Source organism: Delphinapterus leucas, chromosome 21 (assembly GCF_059928025.1).
Source record: "Delphinapterus leucas isolate spDelLeu-1000000601 "Yukka" chromosome 21, BTC_Dleu_Yukka2, whole genome shotgun sequence".
NCBI lineage: Eukaryota > Metazoa > Chordata > Mammalia > Artiodactyla > Monodontidae > Delphinapterus > Delphinapterus leucas.
Genome location: NC_143149.1, coordinates 27,566,954 through 27,594,154, shown reverse-complemented (window position 1 = coordinate 27,594,154; position 27,201 = coordinate 27,566,954). Strand labels below are relative to the sequence as shown.

At 40.4% G+C, this 27,201-nt stretch overlaps 1 protein-coding gene across 1 annotated transcript in view; it reads right to left on the bottom strand.

The window, feature by feature from the left end:
- Positions 1-27,201, bottom strand: part of UNC5D (unc-5 netrin receptor D) — a 192,959-nt gene that overhangs the window by 109,305 nt on the left and 56,453 nt on the right. Inside the window, exons 2-3 of the mRNA XM_089903552.1 lie at positions 4,349-4,529; positions 1,339-1,579 (exon numbers count right to left, since the gene is read on the bottom strand). Of these exons, the coding sequence (XP_089759678.1) occupies positions 1,339-1,579; positions 4,349-4,529 (422 nt within the window). The remainder of the gene's footprint in view (positions 1-1,338; positions 1,580-4,348; positions 4,530-27,201) is intronic.

Below are 27,201 nucleotides of genomic sequence, written 5' to 3'. Positions count from 1 at the left end.
ACTGCACAATTAAAATGGGTGGACTGTATCATGTGTAAATTAGACATCAGTAAAGCTGATCTTAAAAAAATGTTTCCTTCCATTTAGGAAGGGGACGGAACGTATTTATTCGAGAGCAGGCCCTTTCATCGCTGAGACTGGTGGGTAAGTTCCCTTTAATTGCAGACCCTTGTATTGTATCTGACGCACGCAGGCTGCTCAGCAGTAGTACCAGCAAACAGAGGAGCTATGGGCTATGAGAAAGTGCTTCTTTCAATGTTTCACTGTATGAACCATTCAGACTTATTTTGAAAATACGACTGTTTGTAGAGGCTTGCTTTCAAGCATAGCTAGTCAAATTGATACAGAAAAATAAATGCAACTTAGATGTTTCCTTCCTACCACAATCTTCCCAAATAAAAAGGACATATATTCCTGAAAAGATGACACACTATTGAACTACACTGTTTCTTTTTTGCTGGATGTTTTCCAAGAAGGCAACCTGGTTCCAGAGAATAGGTATGCCCTGAATCTCCTGTTTTTGAAGGATCTAAGAAAAAGCAAATACACCTTAGCACATCTGAGTGGGCAAGTAGAGAAGGAATTGATATTTACTGAGCACCTATTCTGTTCCATGAAATATTCAAATACATTATTTTATCACTGAGCCTTGACAATAACCAAAAATAGGTACTTTTTTGGTACTTACAGTCAGAGAAGTTAAGCAGCTAAATGACTTGCCCAAGACCACAAAGCTAGTATAGGACAGCACCAAAGTAAAACCAATCTCTATGTGGCTCTATTTGACCCTCCCATACTTTCATACCCAGGCAGACAGTCACTTGAAGATGGCTGTAATGTAATCTCGGGAATAAAGCAAAGGCTTGGGAGTTCTGAAATGAGCATTCTATTTCCTGCCTTGCCAGACCAATTTGATACAAAACCCACCCACCCCCTCAGTGCCATATTTTCCCCCCATTTGTAAGGCAACAGTCACAACACATCCCTTTGTTCCAGAACCACGGTCCCTGAGGACCATGAAACACTTTATAGTGCTGTAAAATTCCTGGGAGAAATACAAGCATATGGTGATCCGTATCAGAATTTCACCAAACCTAAAAATGCTGGCCCCTAAAAGAAAAGACTTGCTAAGCTCAAAAGTCTAACTCATTTTCTTTCATCACGTATCTTCAAATCATATCCAGTTACGCCCATCATAAACGTACGCATCTGTGGAACTGACAGTGATAACGATGTTTAAAATGACCCCACCTCTACTAAACATCTCTTTGTCTACTTTTCGACCCTTTTCTCCCATATTCTCTTTGCTCTGGGAGATTCTGTTTTCTGTGAACTTACTGCACCGAATTAACGGTCATGGCATTTCTTTTCCTATGCCGGACAGACACAGAAGACGTGCAACAGAAGGTGTTACCTAGGATGCAGAGACCATCTGTGCAGTTCTCGGATTCCTGGCTTAGGCCTTCGCAGAATTTGCCCCCATTTCTTGGGGCCGGGGCTGTGCACTCGCGGATCCGCAGATGCTCACATTCTGGGCTGCAGACTGACCACTCTCCCCACACCTCCCAGCTCCCGTCCACTTCAAAGGGAAACAGAGGGAACCATCGTTAGAATGAATCTGGCAGCTGTTGGGAGACTCACCCCAGGGCCGCTGTTGTCCTCAGAGCTGGATTTTAAACCGTCACCACCACCACAAAAACAAAATAATATATGTGCTTATCTTCTCTCCGTGGTTTCTTTCCTAAAGAGACAGGCTAACAAAAGCAGTGGCGTAATTCTCTTGCTATTTCAGGATGAGACCAATTTACTGAATTTGGGCAAATATTTGAATTACCCGTGCCCTTGGGTTAGCTAATAATGTTATTACCCATTCTTTCCCCACCTTTCATGCCCAAATGCATCTTAGATGGACAGATACACTATATGCAGGAACGACTGGTAATCACCGCTTCCTTGTGGGTTGATGGTTTAGAACAGAGAGTAGGATAAATGCTCTTCAATTCCTAAAAGCCCCTCAATAATAAAAAGTTAAACCCACATATACTGACAGTATTAAACTAAAACAGGTCAGCCAAATCCCAAGATGCCAAGACTTACACAAATAGAATTTCTTGGGTCGTGCACTGCTGTATGTAGAAACGAACAAACTGAATCTAATTCCCCTAGAAAACCACCCTAGAGATTATAGCAGCTGTTGGAGACAAGTATCCCACTATCTCCCAGGAACAGGCCAACCATGCTTATGTGGGTTACTGAAGACACTGCCATTTTTAATCTAGAGCAGCTAGTCAAGAGCAGGGTAAAATACAAATACTGAACTTGAAGCAAAACGTCTGAGTCCTTACCTTGGTTCTGTCAACTTCTTGGTGGAGCAACCCTAAGTAAGCACTTAGCCTGACTTCACTATTTCTGTCAACTGGGGGTCATAAAAATCACAACACAGAGCTAAATGACATTACATGTATACATGTATCTTGCACAGTACCTGGCACATAGTAAGCACTCAATAAATGTATATTGAGTGCAAATTCAAAACAAAGCTCCAAGCATATGCTGCTGGTGAGAGCCTGGCCTTAGCTTTGAGTGGAACTAGACTCGCAATTTTAAAGACACGAGTCTCTGGTCCAGTGTCCTTGGAGCTAATGTTTGATCATGCATGTGAGACCCAGGATCAATTCATTTCTCAGTGGGAGGATATGCTTTTCATTCAGAAAGTCATCTTCCATCTCAGCTACTCCTCATTGTATAAATTCAGTGAGAGCCAGTAAGATAAGCAAAAGAACTCATAAAAGCCATATTTGGTAAATGAAGCCTCTCTCTATTCAGAGAGGAAGGCAAGCAGAGCCCACATTCGAAATGGAAACTGCTGTGATACAATCTCTGCCAATTATATTGCCAATAAATACAAAGGTAAAACCGATGAGGTTAGTTGATTGGTGACTGATGAAAAAAGGTCAAGGATTTGGTACCTGTTTTGTGCTCACAGACAACTCACTTAATCCCTATTATACAGATGAATGCTACAAAATGGGAGAACCTGAAAGAAGGGTTTTAAACACTGGTAGTATAAAAATACGTCAAAACATTTGGCTTATTGATGGTGAGCGTCTAGGGTCATCTGAGTATTAAGAAAAAAATTATGCCCCCAAACAGAGGTATTTCACCCACGTTCCTGCTATTACAATGAGTTCCGCATTAGCACTTTGGACAAAGCCTCCACTCGAAGAACTTGGAAGATGGTAACTTTGGAAAGGAAGGTTCTACTGAAAGCTTCACACCAGCCCAATAATGTTGGTGGATCCGAAGGGAAAAGGGAATCTACATATATCTCACCAGGACAAAGAGAGGTGCAGGTTATTTTCTGCACTGACATTCCCTCACAAAAGGCTCCACCATTGAGAGGAGCTGGGTTGGTGCAGGTCCGGGAACGTTTCTGCCATCCTCTACCACAGCGAACATTGCAGGCTGACCACTCTGTCCAGGAAGACCAGCCTCCATTTACTGAGAGAGAAAAATGGGGAGGGGAGAAAAAAAAGGAAAGAGGTATTTACTGATTGCCTACTATGTGCAAGCCACTTGTGAGTTGTGTTGTGAGTTGAGTACCAAGAGACTGGAGGGGACCCTCCCCGGCTGCCCCATCGTGAGGCAACAGTAGGGCTGATCTAGTCTCCACCCCTCAGTCTACTCTTCTGATACAGGAGGGATACAGAGAATTTGCATTGCAAGGAAATGATGAACCATAGGAAGAACTCATCAACATATCTCTAAAGCACTTGAAAATCCAGAGTATAAGAAGAAAATATCAGCATTTGAATTTCTATTAACTTTAAGTGCTTCAAAAATAAATCCCAGGGCTCTTCTATTGTGGAAGGGAGTGCCTTTACTTCAATAGCTGGGAATTTCATTTATACAATACCTGAGATATTCAGCAAATAGTCATGTTTGTTTTTGGTGGATTTCATATGCCAGGAGAGGAGGTGCCGACAGCAGGTCTGGGGAAGATGGGGGGTTGGTGGATGTTGGGTTTGCGAAGAGTGGGAAGCAGAAGTTGCCCACCTCATTTCGTTTCAAATATAAACACAATGGAAGAAAACAAACAACTTTTTAAATTATTTTGAAAAGAGATCGAAAATGTCACTGACTATCTCCAGAAGTCCAATTCTGGATGAAAGAGAAACAGGCATCTGCCTTCACCTGTCAGAGGGGTGAGGCAGGAGAGAACGCTATAATGGATAACCCCCAAAGTCCTTTCCGTGCTAAACACTGAAAGCTTTAATGAAATGCACCTCCCTCTACCTCTCTGCTTTCTGTCCTCTCTATCCATTCCTAGCCTTTGGGCTGGTCTTACCATAAACCACCACTGTGGCTGACAGGCTCCTCCTCTTGGCTACGATGTTGGCCGCCATGCATGTGTAGTTTCCGGAGTCCGAGAGCCGCGCCTGCCGGATGATGAGGTTGTGGTCTGCCCTGGTGTCAATGTTCTCATCTTGTTCAGAGTCAATGGGCTCCTCGTTTTTCAGCCATTCCACCTATCAGAAGACAGCAATGTTTATAAGTCATTAAAAAAAGAGAACTTTCCTGGAGTTGGAAGATGAGCAGTTAGGGCATATGGGAGAGAGCTGTACCTAACATAACAGAGTAGCAGCAAGGATTTTTTAAAATCTTTATTCCATATCCCATCCTTTTTGGTATTCTCAGGACATGAACACTCAAGCTAATAAACTGGAGGCCGGAAGAGAATGTAAATATCCTATTGACTTTGACCTATTTTCTAAAAATGCAGTGGGAGAGAGGAAAGACTGTAATTAGGTCATTTCATTATATTTCATTGTGTTCCAACTCTGACGATAAAGATGATGATATTTTAATAACTGGCCCAAAATGGAGCTCAGAAAAATCAACACATGTATGTGGACTTTGTAATTTGTGCGGAGAGGATATTATGTTGTCAGACAGGGTTTGAAGTCAATATGTTTCCATTTAAACACATTTTAACAAAGGTGCGATGATGTCTAAAGGCCAATGTAACACAGATTTGGGTAATCATAGGCACATAAATGAAACTCAGATCTCAATATTCCCTGCTTTTGGAGATATGTTTCTTTGGTGATCATTTATGTTACTACTTCAGTGATTCAGCAGACATTTAGGTCGGATCAGGCACCCCAGACATCTAAGCCTCAGTCTCCCTTCCAAAGGAGCTCACTTTTCACAACCTCTGAGCGTAGGCTAGTCCCATCTTTGGTTTGTTTTCTCTAGCTTGCTCCTAGAGAACCTACTTCCCCCTTTCCATCTCCACCCTAATCCTATCCTTGGTCCAAAGTTCTCTTTCCTTGGACACCTGAGGAAGACCCAGATGAGACCTTCTACTCCCTGGATTCTCATCCTCCCCACAGCTGGGCTGCACCATCCCTACATCTCTTATTTCATCAAGCAGACCAGTCTTCCCAGACCAAACTGCCTTCCTTCCCCATTTTGTCCTTTGCTACCACATCTAAACAACGTCTCCACTCTCTCACGCCATCTCGGTAGCACCTGACGCAGCTCTTGTTTGACAATAACCATTTAGCTCTAGTTATCAGCATGTGTTATACACAGGAATTTAACAGACACATCAAAACGGTAATTCAGGGCTTCCCTGGTGGCACAGTGGTTGAGAGTCCGCCTGCTGATGCAGGGGACACGGGTTCGTGCCCCGGTCCGGGAAGATCCCACGTGCCGTGAAGCGGCTGGGCCCGTGAGCCATGGCCGCTGAGCCTGTGCGTCCGGAGCCTGTGCTCCGCAACGGGAGAGACCACAACAGTGAGAGGCCCGCGTACCGCAAAAAAAAAACCACACACACACAAAAAAGTAATTCAACACAAAAAGCAACGGCAATGACTACAACAAAAAGACACCACATGGAAGCACATGCATCTGGGTTCTTTTCACCATACCCTCCCTGCCCACCACTAGCATAGATAATTGAAAGTTGGCTTTAGTTGGCTCATTTCATGTTTGTATCTAAAGAATTCTAATTTATTGCCAATAATCAAGTAACGTCTGTTAGACAGCAATTTGGTCTAATAAATATTTTTGGCTTCTATAAAAAGAGATTTATTGGAGACTTCCCTGGTGGTGTAGTGGTTAAGAATCTGCCTGCGAATGCAGGAGACACAGGTTCGAGCCCTGGTCTGGAAAGATCCCACATGCTGTGGAGCAACTAAGCCCGTGCTCCACAACTCCTGAGCCTGTGCTCTAGGGCCCGCAAGCCACAACTACTGAGCCTGCGTGCCGCAACTACTGAAGCCCGCACGCCTAGAGCCCAAGCTCTACAACAAGAGAAGCCACTGCAATGAGAAGCCCACACACCGCAACGAAGAGTAGCCCCCGCTTACCACAGCTAGAGAAAGCCTGAGTGCAGCAATGAAGACTGAACACAGCCAAAAATAAATTAAAAAAATTTTTTTTTTAAAAAAGAGATCTATTTATCAGAAGAAAACCTATAACGATCCTTCAATATTTATCCCAAGTACCATCCCATTAATGAGAGTATAGAATACCAAAAGTCATCAGCCATCCAAAATGTAACCTAGATGAGGTCGATTTTTAGAAGAGAAAATGATGCCAAAATAGCCAAAAGAGGGCAGAGAACTGCTTTAAAACATGAAGAAGAGCTGAAAAAGCAACATGGTACAGGACCGCGAAGTAAGGAAGCAAGCCTGGCTAACCAACCCCAGGAGCTCCTCAAGGCATCACCACGTGCCAGCCTGGTGGGTTAAGAACCAATGATGACCCAGAGCCCAAAAGCACTGCTCTGTTTAACAAAGCAGGACAGTGGAGCCAATTTTAAAACACAACTGACCACCGGCCCATGACAAAATATCCTTCACTCCCCACTAACACTGCATATTTTCCGACCACTCATTCATTCATCTGACAAATATTCCAACCTTTACTGAACGTTGGAGGTCGTCCTGAGAGTTGAGTAAAGTCAGATAAACAAAACCAGTATAGCCTCTTTTTTCATGGATCTTACTTTTAATGGACAAGATGGAAACAAAGAAGTTAAATCCACATCACCACCAGAAAATAAGAGCTGTCACCAATATGTGGGATGAAACACTGTAAAGCCAATAGGATTGGATTTTTTTTTTTTTTTTTGCGGTACGCGGGCCTCTCACTGCTGTGGCCTCTCCCGTTGCGGAGCACAGGCTCCGGACACGCAGGCTCAGCGGCCATGGCTCACGGACCCAGCCGCTCTGCGGCATGTGGGATCTTCCCGGACCAGGGCACGAACCCGCATCCCCGGCATCAGCAGGTGGACTCTCAACCACTGCGCCACCAGGGAAGCCCAGGGTTGGATTTTTTAAACCACCATCACTGTTGTGTCACTGGAAAGAACAAATTGGTCGGCTTAAAGTAAGTCTGAGGAGCTCTGGTTCCACTCCACTCTCCTCCTGGTCCAGAAATTCTGAGTGTAAATTGCCTGACTTTCTGACTGTTAATTTCCTATCCTTGTTACTTCTAGCGCCTACAAAGCCGTTCTCTCCTGTCTCCGCCTCAAGTCATCTTCTTTTTCCATACTTTCCCCCAAAACAGCCGGTCAGGAAGTCGGGAAAGTCTGGCCATGGTCCATAAGTAAATAATTCCTACTGAGGAAATAACCAGAAAGAGCCCTGGGGGCAGTGACCCTGGAAACAGAAAAGGAGTCCCAGCACCTGGAAATCAAAGAAAGCTTTCCTAAACAAATCTTGGCCCAGAGAAAATTAAAGCCACAATCATCAAGTAGAGGTCTGGTTTCAAATTGAAAACTTACATAAAATACATCATACATAAAATTAAGTGGGCAACAAACTAGGAAGATATTTGCCAGAAATTTGATATATAAAACAATAATAGGGCTTCCCTGGTGGCGCAGTGGTTGAGAGTCTGCCTGCCGGTGCAGGGGACGCAGGTTCGTGCCCTAGGTCCGGGAGGATCCCACATGCTGCGGAGTGGCTGGGCCTGTGAGCCATGGCCGCTGAGCCTGCACGTCCGGAGCCTGTGCTCCGCAACCGGAGAGGCCACAGCAGTGAGAGGTCCGAATACGGCAAAAAAACAAATAATAATACGATGATCCGAGGGATACTGATCTGAATCACTCAAGCTCTCATATCAGTTGATGATAAAATGCCATCCAAGATAAGACAGAGAAAACACATGCTAATTAAACAATTGAATATTCTATACCACTAATAAAAAAATTGAACAACAATAAATGACATTTTTCTACCCAAAGAGCAAAGATTAAAGTTACACAAGCATACACAGACACACACATACATATAGTATTTTTTTTTTTTTTTTTGCTGAACTCACAGAGCATGGGGCATTTCTGTTATTGCTGCTCTACGATTATCTCCTTTCTGGGACGACACTAGTAGCCTCTTAACTACCTGGTCTGTCTGGTGCTTCCATTCCTGCCTCTACAGTTGATTCTCCACAAAGGGATCAGGTAGTATCACTTTCTGGGTCCAAGTCCTTCAACAGCCTTGAAGCCCACTAAGAACAAAATTGCAAATCCTTACCATGGCTAACAAAGCCCATCTTGGTCTGGCCCAGAGTTAATTCCCCACCTTAGATTCCCTAAGTAACCTCTGCACAGTCTACTCCAGCCCTACTGGTCTCCTTCCTGTTCGAGAAAACTCAAAGCCAGTTCCAACCTCAGGACCTTAACACCTGCTGATCCCTCCACCCGGAAGGCCTTTCCTGCAAGTATCCCCACGGTTCAACCCTACTTTTCATTCAGGTCTCTAATCAAATATTTCCTCCTTAGAGAGGTCTTGCCTAACAATCCTTTCTAGTATAGCAAGGCTCCTTCACTCCCGGTGTCCTGCTTTAATTTTCTTCCTAATATTATCTCCATCTAATAGGCTTAAAGATAGTAAAAGCCTTCTGTTCTTGTAAATGTGATCCCAGGAATTTACCAAAGGAAATTATCAGGGCTACAAACAAGGATTTAAACAAAATAAACTATTTCTTGTAGCAAAAAAGAATGAAAGAAAAAAAAAGTATGCCAAAGCTACAGGCCAAATAACAGACCTTTGTTAAAATAAATGATTCAGTAATAAAATATATTATATAGCACTAAAAGTCTTGATTTCCACTAGTGAAAGCACTGAAAATGCTCATAATATATGGAAGAGTCAAAATGCAAAACTATGTTCGTTGTTATCATAAATTTGCAAAAGCAACAAAAAAAAGAAATCACAAACATACATACACTTTAAAAATGGTTGGAAGAAAATGCAATATGTTTGCAGAGGTTTTTAAGAGAAGACTTGGGGTAACTGTTGTTTTTCTTCTTGGTGGTTAATTGTGGAACATTCAAGGAAAGAAGTATTTAGTAATCGGAAAAAATCACTTTAGCTTAAAAAAACTCCTTTACTTATGTAGCACAGTGGTATTCAAATTTATATTTAACCATAGACTGTTTCCTCAATTTAAAGCTTATGTGATCATAGGATATATATGATATGTATCATATGATATTGCTTATATATGGAATGTAAAAAATGATACAAATGAACTTATATACAAAGCAGAAATAGACCTACAGACACAGAAAACAGACTTATGTTTACCAAAGGGGAAAGGGTGGGAGAGCAATAAATTAGGAGTTTGGAATTAACAGATACACACTACTATATATATAAAATAGATAACTAACAAGGACCTACTGTATAGCACAGGGAACTCTACTCAATATTTTGTAATAACCTATAAGGGAAAAGAATCTAAAAAAGAATATATATATATATCTGAATCACTTTGCTGTATACCTAAAACTAACACAACATTATAAATCAACTATACTTCAATGAATAAATTAAATAAATAAATAAAAATAAAGCTTTTCAGAAAGCCCCAAGTGAACAACAGATAAATAAGGAAAGCTCTTACAACAGGTGCAGAAGTGAGGGTATTGGAGTTACAGAAATGAGGGGCCCTAAGCTGCAATGGCCCACACCCAGGGCCACTGTTTGTAAAATTCCAGGAGAGGTAATTCACATCCTTCCCTGTCTACGTCAATCATGCCCAATGGAGATGTTCAGCGCACCTGTACCATCATATAAGTTGACCCTGCCATACAATCTACTGCCACCCACCTACATGTGTACTATGAACACGTACAATGGTCTGCTACTTGGTCTCCCCAGATCATAGCTTGAAAACCATCAATACAGGATGAATGAGGTATCCCAGGTACATACACATTCTGGTCTACCTGGTGTTCACGCTGTCATGACTCAGGTTCATCAACCCAATTATGTCTATAAACAATCGGCACATTAGGAGACACCTAACTGCGGGGCTGTTTTTTATTTGTAAACTAATAGTTTATCCATTTAACTGATGGCAGGATCTTTATGAGAAACTCAGTTTGGTATTTTCTGGGCTTATAAAAGTGACAAATTGCTCTTTGATTTATGCTTTTGTCACTTAGAGAAATGTTAAAACATTTTTGATGAGCTAAGTGCTCCTAATGTAGAATAGTTTAATAAATAATAGAAAAAAAGCATTCCTACAGCAGCAGTTGCAAACTCGAATGTTCCTAGGGGCCAGGGAGGTAACGTAAACTACTGAAGTGGAGCTGGGGGCAAACATCCACGTGTGTTGCTTACATACTAAAGACAAGGGGCTATTCTTCGTGCCCACGAAGGAATGAGCTCACGCTCATTTTTCTTAAAAAATGTTATTTTCTTTCTCCTTTTGTTTCCCCACTTTAGATAGACACGAGTATTTTAAAAAATTAATGATTGTGTAAGGAAAAATGACCGTGAACTCATTTTTGCATTAAAATTTCTGTTGCTTTTAATGTATCACAGTGGTCTTCACATTTACGGAGTATGTAGCTTCAGTATCAGGATGTATGGGGACCTGGTGCTGATAATGACAAAAATGTAGATTCCATGGTTTGTGCAAATAAATATGCAGCCCACCAGTTGGGTCCACACTACTGTGATTAGTGTAACTAGATCCTTCCATCTTTCTTGAGAAGCCACGGCTGTGTTTCTTCATGTACTGTTTCTTGATTCTAACATGATGGCTCATATATTACAAAATATATTGTGAGGGTCAAACAAAACATATCCGTGAACTCCCTCTTCTCCAGATACTACAACACACCAGCTTTCTGGCCCTTTGTGAGCGTTATCACAGAGGAGCTCAATGTCCTTCACTGAAGTTAACTCCTTTCTGTAAATCCGCTTCCCCCATCATCCTAGAATGTTCCAGCTCATATGTATCAGGGCCCATTCTCAATGCTTTCTCATGTCAAGCACCTAAGAATTTTTGAACTTATATACAGTATCCTACAAGTATCATAAGGGCATGAATACTGAGTTCAGAAATGATTTTATAAGAGGTTGTCAACACTGGAAAGCCCCCATTAAGCTCTTAAAAGCAATTCACATTTTCAAATTAGCATGATGGGATAGATACAGTGATCACCTGAGGCTAAAGAACAATTTTTTTTATCACTGATCCAAATGACCTCATACTAACAGGTCATCTCTTTGACAGAGAGGCTTAACTTTCTGGAATGTCATGGGAGGCATTCACGCCCTGAGAGGAAAAGAATTCTTCATCTGGTTCCTACTTATTTAGTTTAGATGGATAATCCCAGTTAGGAGTGTGGGAAGAAACCAGCTACTTAGAGGTAATGAGCTAATGGATTTTCAGGATGCATGAGTTCATTAGCATAGTGTTATGTGCAGATGGTCTGCAATTTGTAGATTTTTCCAGTTTATAAACAAATCTGGAAAAGCAGACCATCAAAGACAATTAGATTTCATGCCCAACAGCAGGTTCCTGATCAGTCATTCTGGTTAGCTGGGGACAGAAGGTATGTAATTGACGACCCTGTAGATTTCCTCAACAATAGGCAGCATGGTAATTGGATGGGAGGCAGCCTCCTTTGGAAGAGTGATGCTTCATGGGAGATTATCTTATCTGAGACATGGGTTACATTTGAAAATCTCTGCATGAGTCCTGACATTTCGCTTCTTCTGACCTTTTGTCAAAGACGTCCTGTGCAGGTATACATATAAACTCTACGCCTAAAGGTTTATTTCCATCAGACACATGTCAGGTTCTAATGCTCCTGTTCTTGTTCTTAATATTCCATAAGAGCATGAGAAGGTGAGTGCTGTTATTAATCATTTAGGAATGTAAAAGCTAGATGAGAAAGAAGCCACTTTAATAGGCCAGCTCTCTTCCCATACAAGATCCCAAGCCTGTTGTCTTTTGAATTCTAGATAGTATCAAGCTGGAACTCTCTCTCCCCTCCTATCCCACAGAAAATGCTAATGGGGGCCATTTGTTGGTATCATCTAACAAGTGTTCTTATCTCCCCCACCCCCAATTCCAGTCCTCTTGGGATTTGCTAGATGAAATATAAAATTGAGTTGCTCATATATATTAAAGATGTAACCTCAGATTTCTGACTTTAGAAGCTTTTCAATTCATCTACTCATTGCTTGGGGTCATTTTCTTCTTGCACAACTCAGTGGCAAGCTCCTTAATAACAAAAACAGTATTTTAAAATGTTCTTGTATCTTGCACAGAACCTTCTTCTGAGGATATGCAATGGCACCTGTTGAATAAATTTTTTAGCCCAAATTGATATACCTGCAAGTTTAGAGACTGGTGTGATATACATACACACATACAATACAACTTCAAACTGCATTTTAGGGGTTGGACCAAGGGAGGGGATACTATTCTTTGCTTTAAATTCCAGGATCAAGCATAGATATGATCTAGAAGAGAGACATTTTTAGCGTAGTTGTTCTTAACTATAATCTGGGAACCACTAATATTTCATAATGGCTAAAAACGGTCTTATCATGTAGCTGCTCAAGATATGAGCTATGTAAGAGTAATAAATGCTTTTTCTCCTCACTACAACTAAGAATGGCTTGGGAAGGCAACCTTGTCTGATAGGACAGGGTGGAGAGACAGGGCTACACGAGGGTGTACGAGAGAGGTCGAGCTAGGGAAACACTGGAAAGTCACCATTCACAATGTGGTCATTCCCTACAGAACCTCTCAAACTTTTTTGTGAAGTTACCACCTTACCAAATAACAAGTGTGATTGGATTTCTGCGGGAAAACAAGAGAAGGCTGTAGCGTGCATTCTAGCTGTTGGGGGCTAACCAGAGATGGTACACAAGGACACAGGAGTGGGTAGGAGGGGACCAGGCAGAAGTAAAGATGGGGCTCCATAGGACCCTGGGGAAGCCCCTGACTTCCACACCCTAGGACATTAGTCTAACCAATGTTTCTTATTTACTTAAAGCCACATCATGAATTTTGATCAAATGAGTATTTCCCAGCCTAAAAAATGAGACCTAGCATTTCTTGTATACTATGTGCCAAGTACTCTTTTAAACACTGTACATCTGTTAATTTCACTCTTAAAATGTCTCTATGAGGTTGACACCATTTTCATTACCCCCATTTTGCAAATAAAAAAAACAAAGATGTTAAGTACTTTGCCAAAGTCATATATTATATATAGTTAATGGTAGAGCCAGAATTTGAATCCAAGTTTCAACTCCAAGTCTTGCTTTTTTTTTTTTTTTTGGCCAAACATCACGGCATGTGGGATCTTAGTTCCCTGACCAGCGATGGAACCTGCACCCCCTGCATTGGAAGCGCGGAGTCTTAACCCCTGGACCGCCAGGGAAGTCCCTCCAAGTCTTGCTTTTAACCACTGTGTTCAGTCATCCATATCATTTGCCAGATTTGGGTGGAATGACCCTGTGCCATTTGCAAAATTACATTAAACATAATTTTGAAAACGTATTTGGGGATTTTACAATCATTCCTAAGGACGGGGTGCAAAAAATATCTTGACAAAAGCAACATTGTTGAGTAAGTATATTGTCTCCCAGAGGGTTGATTTAAAGGCCAGCTCTCATTTGAATGCACACATTTTGGTTATAATATATTAGCATGTCAGCATGTTCAGAATGTGACCAGAACTATTTTAACATCAAAGAATTATTCAAACTTAATATCTGTCCCTGTATAGCTCATTAGAAGTTATGGTAGCCCTCACCAAGTTATCTGGTGTTTGATTTTGCTTTTGAGCAATGGGCAGAAATGAATGGAACAAGTAGTCCCTGAAATCTTTGTGATGACAGCCTGTAGTCTTAAAATACTAAATACTCAAGAAGGCCAATTGTATCTAAGTCTATTGGGTGACTTACAGGAAATCATTTGCCTTCCTGAGAAAAGGGATAGGTATTTCTGGCCTTTTACCTGGTTGGGCATGGATGTGATTGTGAAGCTAGGGCGGGCATCTTGTGACCACGAAGAAAAGGCAAAGGAACCCACAGAGATACTGATCGCTGTCTTTCCACTCTCAAATGAACACACTGCTATACAACACTTTATCTCATTTGATCCTCACAACAACCCCAAGACAGGCAAAGAAAATCTTATCCTTCCCATTTTACAGATTACATGATTCACCTAAGGTGACATACTTGGAAAACGGTAGAACTAGAACCGGTAGCGTTCAAATCATTTTCCTGCCACAAAACATCAGCCATTTTCTTGTCGCTTACTGACCCCATGCAGGGCCGGCCGCTCCTTAATCTTTCCCATGATTTGGCTCGGCATTCTAAAGCAAGTCTTAACTGGGACTCAACTATCGCAATAGAGGGACATATGCCTCTACTCAGAACGGAGCCAATTACCTTCTCATGTTAGTTTAGGCCATCACTTGTTTTGCTACTTTCAGATTAGATGTCATCTGTCCTCCCTGCTCTCCTTGATAATATTTCCTTCAAGTTACTTATAACACTGCTCTCGTGTTTCTCCTTTTGTCTTCCTTTTCTCTCCAGGCTGGACAGCTTGACTTCAAAGCCACCTATACTGGGGTTGCTGCCATTTAGCTCCACTGATCTGATAATGCATCACAAAAGGAAGCAGAAATTCAGCTTAATTGTGAAGCCACAGCTGCAGAACCAGGCAAACGAGAGAAACCTAATGATCACAGACAGAATCACACTCACTGATGCTGAATGAAATGACAGACAGGAGTTCCTTTGTAGAAGCCTGAATTCCGATTATGGAACTTTATGTTCTGACATTGTATGCCCCTTGTCAGATCAGTGTTGTCCTTTGACTTCCCCATTTCAGTTATGAAAGCCAGGTGCAGCCTCATTTTTTTGTTTGTTTTAATTCATTTTGACAGGTAAATGGTCTCGGAAAGTAAACACCCTGATCAACTGTTTACTGAAACTGTAACATTGTCATGAGTGAAAAATGAGACACGTTTACATTAATGTAAAGCATTTACAAGAATGATGATGAGAGGGAAAAGACAACACTGAACAGATGAAGTAGAAATATAAAAATGGGGAGAGATTTGCAATCAAAGGATGATCCGTAAGGGGGGGTGTCTGCCACCATCAATTTTTCAGCTGTGCTTTCCCTAGTGCAATGGATCTTGCTCTTTGCTAATTCTACCTTTGCTCACTCCCATCTGCTACGGGAAAAGGAATGCTGGTTTTTGAATATTTGATAAAGCAACCCCTAGGAGATGCTTCCAAAGCTTCTCAAGCTTTGAATTGGATTGGATATCCCAAGGAGTGACCTAAAACATTGTATCTTGTGCCTCTTCATTTTAAGGGATTATTTTAGGATAGGAAGAACTCTTTAACAACATTACGAAGAGCTGGCTTTCAGAGAGACTCAAAATAGTTTCTGCATTCACATTTCCTCCCGTAATTGCTGGTATGTAAATCAGGTTTTAAAGTGGTAGTGAGGGGATATTAATTAACAGTTCCCTTTTTCTGTTCCTTACAACCAGGTAACATATACTCAAGTGTTGAGAAAATAGCCATCTTAGTAAGGATTAAAGACTCAAAATGTTCATATTGTAACTGGTTTTAAAAACTGGTATCTTGAGTTACATTCGATAAAGAAATGCAAACATACCGCTGACACGTGCATACACGCAAACCATCGGAGAAACCAGATCTGTTCAGAATAAAAATGTTTCTATCAGCTACACTGAAAGGCTAATCATGTAATGATCTACAAAGGAAACGCAGGGACAGATATGGATGAGCTCAGCTTCCATATATTGGGTGGCTGAGAATGAATTAGCATAATCGTAAATTTGTTCCAATTACAGAAGGCAATTATCAGAGCCCAGCTTACAGCATTTTCAAAATGAAATCAGCAAAGTGCATCTACAGCCCAGGTATATGCCACTGAGTTAATGGTGCTTAAAAAAAAAGGCTCTATGCTCATTCACCTTTCATCCCTTTGATACTCCATGCAAGTCTCCTTTTAGCTGACAGACACAAAGCCACCATGAAAGAGGAAAAAATACATGCTGTACAAAAAAAAAAAAAAAAAAGTCGTGCTTAGTATAATAACTCAAGTGCAAAATAGCCAAATTCAAACTCTGAAGTCTTGTATGGATGATTTCTCTAGATTAGTGGTTCAGACAGTGCTTTTACATTTTAGACAGTAATTCACATCACCCCTTGTGTTCTCTCCAAAATGTTGATTAGGAATAAAACTGTGAGTAAGCCTGTCATTACCTGCTCCGAACAAAAGTTCTTTGTGCAAAAATGTAATGCTGCTGTTTTGCAAAGGTAAGCCCACCACTATTCCTGTTGTTTTCATGTTGCTCTCCTGTTATAAATAGAATAGAACCTGCTGCCTTGTTAATTAATCATTGCCAACCTGGAAGGAGTACAGGAGAGTCAAACATATTTTGTACAGAAGGCAACAGATTTAGTCTCCTAATTTTAAAGCTGAAAAGGCAATTCAATTTAATCAGTTAAGATTATGCTTATATATACCAGAATGTGCCCAGCACTTAGGAAGACACACACTAAAGAGGAATATTACTCAGCCATAAAAAAAGAATGAAATAATGTCATTTGCAGCAACATGGATGGACCTAGAGATTATCATACTAAGTGAAGTCAGATAAAGAAAAATATCATGATATCACTTATTTGTGGAATCTAAAAAAATGATACAAATGAACTTATTTACAAAACAGAAATAGACTCACAGACATAGAAAACAAAGTTACAGTTACCAAAAGGGAAATGGGTGGTGGGAGGGATAAATTAGAAGTTTGGGATTAACAGATACACACTACTATATATAAAATAGATAACCAACAAGGACCTACTGTATAGCACAGGGAACTATATTCAATATCTTGTAATAACATATAATGGAAAAGAATCTGAAAAAGAATATACACACACACGTGTCCCTGAATCACTCTGTAGTACACCTGAAACTAACATACCCTTGTAAATCAACTATACTTCAATAAAAAAATTAAAGAAAAAGAGATAAGAGATTGCAGATTAGTAAGAAAGACAAAAAACAATTTCTACCGTAACTAAATGCAGTGGGTTTTACTCTTACATAGGATGATAGGCCTACTGGAGCTGAAGCAGGGGAAGAGGAGGAGAAGGGAAGAGAGACTGCCACATGTCAGAGGCTAGTCTAGGCTCTTTCACATCTTAAACCACTTGGTGAGGTGGCCATTGTTAACTACGTCTTTACAGTTAGGAAAATAACTAGCACGAAAGAGCTGAAATATTTGAACATGCTCAAAATTCTGCCACCTTAAACAAGTGAGCAAACACAAAACCCTTCCTTTCCTTGCATTTCAGGCATCTCGCTTGAATTCTTTAGCAATTACTCCTTATCATTACATTTCAATCGGGCTTCCACCCCATCAACTCACTGAAATTGCTCTTGCTGACGTCACCGATGTTCCCCATGTTGCTACATTCAGTGCAAACTGTTCTGTATTCTTCTTTGACTCTCAGGGGTAATGAGAACCATTCTTGAATTGTGTCTTCCATTGGTTTTGATGATGCCACGTGTTCTCTCTTTGTAGCCTCAGGTCACCCCTGCTCTGTCTCTGTGTTGGCATCTTCCCTATCCAAACATTAAGTGTTTTTGGGGGGCCCAAGAACATTCCCAAATTATCTTTAGTTCACTGACCTTCTTGAGTTACAGCCTCTTATATTTAGACATCTACTCAGCATTTATTTTTGTAAGCTTCATAGATGCTTCAAGTTCGACAGGTGGAAGTGGCTTTGGAATTTTTTCTTGCAGAATTCAGAAAGTGATAGATGATTTCCTTACCTATTTGACATTAAAATATATGAATCTCATCATCTGAAAATAGGGATTCACTGAAAAAGATTGGACGGTTGTTGACATAATAATTTCACATTAAAAAGATGACTCTGGATACGATGTATAGAATATATGGGGCGGGGCAGGCAAAGTGAGGAGCAGAAAGATCACTAGGAGGCTGTGACCATAACCCTGGGGAGTGACTGTGGTGGGATGAACTGGATATTACAATGGGTATACAGGCATACCTTGAGTATGTTGAGGGTTTGGTTCCAGACTACCAGAATAAAGCAAATTTCACAATAAAGCAAATCGCACAAATTTTTTGGTTTCCCAGTGCATGTCAAAGTTATGTTAACATTATACTGTAGTCTATTAAGTGCGCAACAGCATTATGGCTAAGAAAACAATGTATACGCCTTAGTCAAAAAATATTTTATTGCTAAAAAGTGCTAACCATCATCTGATGACACGATTTCCACAAACATGCAATTTGCAAAAAGAAAAATGAAACAAAACAAAACACACATTATCTGCAATAAGGTGAAGCTCAATAACATCAGGTATGTCTGTACAATAAAGAGTCTTAACAATAAGTTAAGGGGTAAAACAGAATGAATAGAAATTTGTGGTTGATTTGATAAAATATTTCAAGAGAAGGCAATCAAAATTTGGCACCCATATATCTGACTTGGGTAACTGATATAGAGAACACCAGATAAAAAGGTCATTTTTGGATGGTGTACTTATATTTGCTGACTGAATATTCCCTTGGTCCCTAATATAAAAAGAACATTCTGAAGTCAAAAGAAAGTGAGAAAGAAAAATCAAATGAACATGGCAACCGCAAAATAGGCTAAGTACTCGAATAATTAACTCAGTGACGCCTTTAGTTAAACTTAAGATGTATACAGTAACTGAAATAGACAACTTCAACCCAGATCTCTCTTCAGCTCCAGACTTACATAGTCAACAACTTTTTGGGCATACTTACTCCAGTCTTCAGGATAACTGGTATCCAAAGCTATAAGCATATATGAAATCATGCAGAAAGATGAAAAAAAAAGTTTAAGATACAACACTGAAGAAAAGTAGCAGAAAAGGGAAAAAGAGGCTGCAGAAATACATTGATGACATTGAGGTAAGAGAAAGTAGAAATGTATGTGTCATGGAAGTCGAGAGAGAAAAATATTTTATGGACTTAAAATTACCACTGAAGTAAAAGGTGAGTGTATGTCAAGTCCCAGGCTCCATTTCAACATGAAGCTCCTTCTACAGCATGTTAATAAAAGGACTCCACTTGTCTTTGTTACTTTTAATGTAAATAATAATAATAAACCTACACTGTCCCCCTCTGTTCAGTTTCCTCAATATTCACTGAAACTTCCCCAAAGTTAATTGGCCACTTGAAAAATAAAGTGGTATCTCTAGCTCACTCCTTACAGCAAAACAAACCTCAGGCATATAAAATATTAAAAATACAGTAAATGAAGCCACAAAAGTACCATGAAAAAGCATGGGTGAATATTTTTGTAACTTTACAGTGGAGAAGGATTTCTTGCATGATATAAAAGCCAAAGCCATAAAGACTATTAAAGTGTAAAAGTTCAATATACCAAAAAGATGCCATACACATGGATAAACATGAAAAAACGTTTGCAACATATGACAAAGTACTGACAAAGTATTATTATACTAAAACCAAGGGAGATAGTAAATACATTTTGCAACTTATGCAGCATGATGCCCATACAATAGAAATGGATGTTGGTTATTATGTTCTACCAGAATGTACTGAATGAATACCAGCCTGGTTTCTAATATATAAAGATCATGATAAAATCAACAGAAAACCAGCATTGCAACAGAAAATGAGCTGCGAACTCAAGCAGATTATTTAGAGGAGAAAAATACAAATGGAGGACTAACATATAAAAAGTCTTTCAACTGCTCTAATAATGAATATGAAAATGAGATATTACTGTTAGCCTATTACTTTGGCAAATAGTGAAACTATATAGGTTTGGCAAAAGTGTAAAGAAATAGATGTTTTCAGTGACTTTAGGGTTATAGTAAAAATTAGTACAATTAGTAAATCCTTTTGTGGGACAATGTTGCAAACTTTACCCAAACTGAAAACACTGATATCATCTAATGTAAATTTCCACTGGTTGCAGTTGAATAATCATTAGTAAAAATCCAGAGATATGCACTAAGATGTTAATTACAGCCTTGTTTATAATAATGAAGAACCTGTAAACAACCTAAACGCTCATTAACAGATTAAATCAATTATGCACATTTACTCAGTGGAATACTATGCAACCATCAAAAGAACGATGCAGTTCCATGAGACATAATTGAGTGTTAAAAGCAGATCATAAAACTATATTTTTATTATCTCTACATTCAAAGACACTCATAAATATCTTGAAGGCAGTTCACCAACTGTTATTTGGGTACTGGAATTTTCAGTGATCAAAATTTTCTTTTTTACAGATTCCTAAATGGATTTAATTTTCAGTATGAGCCATTCACCAAATATATCTGGCCATCTCCTTTACAAGTATGGCTGTACTTCCAGAATTCTTCTGGGTTTGGTGGGGTTATGTGACTAGTTCTGGGCCAATGAGTTGTCAGTAGAAGTGACTTTGTCAGTTTCAGGCCTGAGTGTTTAATTTCCTGCATTGAGATGCTCTCGTCTTTTCTCCTTTTCCCTCTGCCACAACAGCTCATAGGGTTTTGAAGAATGGCTACCCCGTTAACCTTGGAACTGCAGTAGGAGTGTCCATGAGCACCCAGCTGAGGCGTGATGGACATGTAATGTGACAGAGAAAAAAAATTGTTTTAAAGCCACTGAGATTCCCAGGTTGGTTGTTAACTTTACCATAATGTACATTACCCTATTTTCTACCATCTATATTATGTTTTTAAGCAGGAAAAAAAAAAGCTATTTTCATTAAACAAACAAATATTTGTCCTCAAAAGGTTTCTAATACTCCTGGTCTCTGAGAGATGAAACAAATTGTCTTAAATTGCATCTTTCTTTTCCTAAACTAATACATTAACTAGAAAAACAATCCATTTCTAGATGGCTAGCAGACTAAGTGACTGTCCCATATCATATTCTATCTTCACATCTGTCTTTACCCGGCTATTTTAGACAACTCCTTAACTTCTGCATAATCTCACACTGTGCAGATCACAGATAATAAGTCACTATGTTAAAACTCTAACCTCTAAATCCATGGAGGGAAATTTAAATGAAATTGTTACTTTCACATGTCATACTTAACTTCAGTTGACCATACAATTTCATTAACAGAAGTGAGTTTTTCATTTGTTTTTATTTTTTAAATAACATAAGTAGTTTCATGGATTACAAACATTCCAAGAGGAATCTAAAGAGAAGTGACTTTGTACATCCAACATTTTCTCATTTGGGGATGGTGTTTACGTTTCTTGTTTTAATCAGCCTGGTCAATTAAATTGGACAGTTTCCTATTTATTTTCTATCCAGTTTATCCTCCTTGTCTGTGCATGCTGGTTTTTATGAACTAGCTCAAAGCTGTTGTTTGGTCTTCATAACACTACAGGGAATGTTTAAAAAATAAACTAAATTGCCTTCGTGACTTTTTTTCAAACTTGCTGAAAATGAGATTTTTTAAAAGGTTTTACTCCATAACCCCTTCCTCCCTTTTTAAATTTTGGTACTAAAATGAGCTTACAATATTCCATTAATATCACTAGGGGAGACACTGTTTCCTATACAATGTAGAGATTAGCCTGCAATTCTCACCACTCCTATCTTTCATTGTTCTATCACCTTACAATGCCTGTATATAACATATTTAGCAGTTTATTTGCCTTAAAAAATCCACCTGTCCATCTTACTTATTGCTTCATGGACATATGTTTACCAAAACCCAAAATTACTCTGCAAGCCCTAGTGTACCATAAACTGTGTTGGGAAAGAGGTGGTGATTCTAGATTTATTTCCGAACACTTGGAGAGTTGATCCTATTAACACATTCAACAAAGGAAAACCATGATCGAAATTGTCAAAAAAGAAAGTACAACCTACTTGGGAATTAAATATTTGATTATTTATTTTGGGAAAAATAAATGTACATATGTGTATCTTAAATGGGTATACAGTTCATTAAAAAATCAGCTGTAAATTGGTGCAGCCACTATGGAAAACAGTATAGAGGTTCCTCAAAAAACTAAAAATAGAGCTGCCATATGATCCAGTAATCCCACTCCTGGGCATATATCCAAAACTATAATTCAAAAAGATACATGCACCCCTATGTTCACAGCAGCACTATTCACAATAGCCAAGACATGGAAACAACCTAAATGTCCATCAACAGATGAATGGATAAAGAAGATGTGGTACATATATACCATGGAATACTACTCAGCCATAAAAAGAAAATAATGCCATTTGCAGCAACATTGGATGGACCTCGAGATTATCGTGCAAAGGTAAGTCAGACAAAGACAAATATCATGATATCACTTATATGTGGAATCTAAAATATGGCACAAATGAACTGATCTACAAAACAGAAACAGACTCACAGACTTAGAGAACAGACTTGAGGTTGCCAGCGGGGGGGGGGGGGGCTGGGGGAGGGACAGAGTGGGAGTTTGGGGTTAGCAGATGCAAACTATTATGTATAGAATGCATAAACAACAAGATCCTATTGTACAGCACAGGGAACACTGTTCAACATCCCGTGATAAACCATAATGGAGCGAGTTCCCTCTTGGTCCAGTGGTTAAGAATCCACCTTCCAATGCAGGGGACGTGGGTTCGATCCCTGGTTGGGGAAATAAGATCTCACATGCCGTGGGGCAACTAAGCCCGTGCGCCACAACTACTGAGCCTGTGCACTCTAGAGCCTGTGAGCCACAACTAGAGAGCCTGCACACCGCAACTACTGAGCCTGCGTGCTCTAGAGCCCATGTACCACAATGAAGGGCCTGCACGCCGCAACAAAAGACCCCGCATGCCGCAACTAAGGCCCGATGCAGCCAAATAAATAAATATTTTTAAAAATCATAATGGAAAGAATATGAAAAAATGCCTATATATATATAAGTGAATAACTTTGCTGTACAGCAGAAATGAATACATTGTAAATCAACTATACTTCAATAAAATAAATTTTTTAACAATCAGCTGAATGTAAGCTGCAGAAGACCAGTAGTCTGCTAGATGGTAAAAGCATACATCACACTTTCTCCACCAATCATTCAAAAATTCTATAATCTACATAAGTATTATGGTTCTGTGTAGTACCTATGTAGTACCTATGGTTCGAGAGCTGGTTCTGTGTAGTACCTATGATTATGTCAGCATGGAGATAATGCTGTATTCTTACTCTGTAAAATGAGAAGGAAAGGTACCTTCTTTCCTCTGCCTCATGGGGATATTGGGAGTTTGAAAGTGAACCTGAACAAAAGGATTTTTGTGGAAGGGTGAGGAAAGAAATTAATGTAATGTGGTCGCAGATTCCAGGAACACATCATCTCACGTGGTTTCACTCAGGATGCAGAGTCAACAGTTCAAAAACATGAGACCAGAACAATTGCAGGTTGAACGTGGGCCCTGCATGCCACTCAGAGAGGCTGAACTTAACCTTCAGGCACTGAGCGGCCACTGACGGATGCTTTTTTCCAATTGTTGCTTTTTAAATTTTAATTTTATTAGAGTATAGTTGATTTACAATGCTGTGTTAGTTTCCGGTGTACAGCAAAGTGATTCAGTTATACATATACATATATTCATTCTTTTTAAGATTCCTTTCTCTTACAGGTTATCAAAGAATATTGAGTAGAGTTCCCTGTGCTATACAGTAGGTCCTTGTTGGTTATCTACATTATATATAGTAATGTGTGTATGTTCATCCCAAGCTCCTGATTTATCCCCCCTTCCCTACCAGCCACGTGTCCCCTTTGGTAACCATAAGTTTGTTTTCAATATCTGTAAGTATTTTTCTGTTTTGTAAATAAGTTCATTTGTATCATTGTTTACAATTAGATTCCACATATGAGTGATATCGTAAGATATTGTCTTTGTCTGACTTACTTCACTTAGTATGATCATCTCTAGGTCCATCCACGTTGCTGCAAATGGCATTATTTCCTTCTTTTTTATGGCTAAGTGATAGATTTTAATTAAAGGAGTTTTGCTGAAGAAAAATCATTCTGGCATCCATGTGGAAGGTGCCAGGTGACACTGGGGATTAGAAAGTCATTACTCCACTAAGAAAGATGGAAAGTCATTACTCCGCTAAGCAGGAGAAATGATGAATAAGGCAGTGAAGTAAAGATAGAGAAGACATAAAGCAGAATGAATAGAATTAATAAGTAGCCATAACTGAAAATGAGAGGAAGCATGAATCAAGGAACTGAGGAAACGTGCATAACTCACAAGTTCCCAGCTTGGGCAACTGGTACCCTTAACTAAGACAAAGGGTCCCAGAGTTTCAAGGTGAAGTATCTGTTTTGTACATGTTATCCTTAAGGTGCTGTGGGACGCTTTAAAGAACTGATCACTGACTTAAGCAAATGGACCCATCCAGTGAAACAGACATCCCCCAAACACGCAACCACCGGTGTCTCTGATTTGAGGATAAAGTACTTTTTTTTTTTTTTTTTTGCAGTATACGGGCCTCTCACCATGGTGGCCTCTCCCGCCGCGGAGCACAGGCTCCGGACGCGCAGGCTCAGCGGCCAGGGCCCACGGGCCCAGCCGCTCCGCGGCACGTGGGATCTTCCCGGACCGGGGCACGAACCCACGTCCCCTGCACCGGCAGGCGGACTCCCAACCACTGCGCCACCAGGGAAGCGCCACCAGAGAAGCCCTAAAGTACATTTTACACCAGGCACTGTTGAGTCCTCATCAATGAAAACAAGGTTTGTTTGTGGGCTTCAGGTTGGTGGTGATGACTTCATAGGTCAAACTATAAAATAACGTTACAATTCTTGAGTGAAGATATATCACACCCAGATCCAGAATATCAGCACTCCTTGAAAACAGCAGTCCATCAATCTCTGGACACAAGATAAAACTGGAACCAGTTTAATATAAAAAAGGTCAACAGCTAGCTGGTGGTCACACGTCATTTTCTTAGAGCCTGTTCTTTTCAGTTTATAAATCATCCTCTTGTTAAAAAACTAAAAAGTACAAGGTTCTTTACCCTTTATTTTTCAACCAACCACTTCTCATCTGCATTTTCTAATGTAAGTAGGACACAGCCAAATAAACAACCGCTCCATACTTCTTTTAATCGTTTTACAAAGTACATAGTACCTAGGATTGAAATGAGGGCATTCGACTGGACAATTATCATCAAATTCTTTTCCCTATTTTGAAAAACATCGCCCCCCCCCAATCTCTGTCTCTCTCCCACATCTACACATATTCACCCTCATCCCTACATACCACCCTCTTGACAGCCACTGCCACCATCACTGGCACCCGAGTGGTCTAGGCAGATACAGATGTGATTCCTGAAAGGGGTACCTCCCTCATCTTCCTGTGGATTTTTAGCTTGTCATGAATACTCATTTTACCTTTAGGCCAAAAGGCTCAAACCACCAAATACACTACAGCTACCACTCCAATTAACAGTACCAATGTGTCTAGTGCTTAAGACCAGCAAGAGTGCAAGCTGACTAGATCTGTCTTCAGACTACAATGAACTGGAGTAAGGACAGGATGGCTGTTTGGCGAGGAGGTGCTAAAAAGATCAATCATTTTCTACCAGGCTCCGGCCATCTAAAGACAAGGAATGTGTCAGCTGTTTTTCCTCCGCCATGAGCTCTGTTATCGGTACATGTCTATTAGCTCAAGCCCATCTATTCATTGATGTATCTGTACACACTGGTTGGTAATAAGTAACCCCCCTAAAGGACACACTAAAGGAGATGCGTGGTAACAGCCTCTCCTCTTCCAGCAAACTTGTGGCTGCAGACTGACCGTTTATGACTTCTTTTCCTTTTTAGGGCTGTTCTTTTTTAGTCTGGATTTGCTTGTGTGAAAATGTGAGCAGGGGTGTGATAGATTTATAAAGGGAGGGCTTGGGGTAACCTGCTCTGGGTTCCTCCTATCCCCACCTCAGGACCCTGGAGCTATACGACCCTTTCCCTTTCTATGTATTTATTTTGCTTTAAAGCAAGACTCATCTCTTAAAGGCTCATAATTTTTTACACAAATCACAGACCGAGGGCAGCTGTTCATTTTCTCATCCTCACATGTGCAATCCCTATCAACCTTGGCGGTAATGCAGTATCAACAGAGGGCATCATGTGCTTTAGGAACTACTGCAGGTTCAATAAAGCACAGGGCCTGCCTTCACTCCACCAGGCTACTCTGTAACTCTAACTGCTGGACCACATCTTATTATAGAACCAGATTTCACTTACATCAGTCTAAACTACAGGGCACAAGTTTTTTACGCGGGCCTCTCACTGTTGCGGCCTCTCCCGTTGCAGAGCACAGGCTCCGGACGCGCAGACTCAGCGGCCACAGCTCACGGGCCCAGGCGCTCCGCGGCATGTGGGATCTTCCCAGACCGGGGCACGAACCCATGTCCCCTGCATCGGCAGGCAGACTCTCAACCACTTGCGCCACCAGGGAAGCCCCACAAGTTGTTTTCAAGTTTTTTTTTTAAGCTTTTGTTTTGTTCCCTTTTGACTCTGCTAAAAGCAAGAGATACGAGGAAGCACACCTCCTAGAAAGTTCATACAGAGCAAGTGCTGGAATTGATACAGGTCTATGAGGATCCTCAGGCCTGGCAGCAGAAAATGTGTTCTGCAACCCATTGTCCTTTTTCCTAGGAGAAGATAATGCTGACAGAATGATGCTAGGTCCTCAGCCACAGAATGTGGAGAAGCGGAAAGAAAGCACATACAGCTGGAAATGAGTGACTGCCCCTCTCCCTCGGTCAGAACAGCCTCAGGTTTCATTGCAGGGGGGCACCCAGGAGTCCCAGACTAGAAGCTTCTACTAGAGTG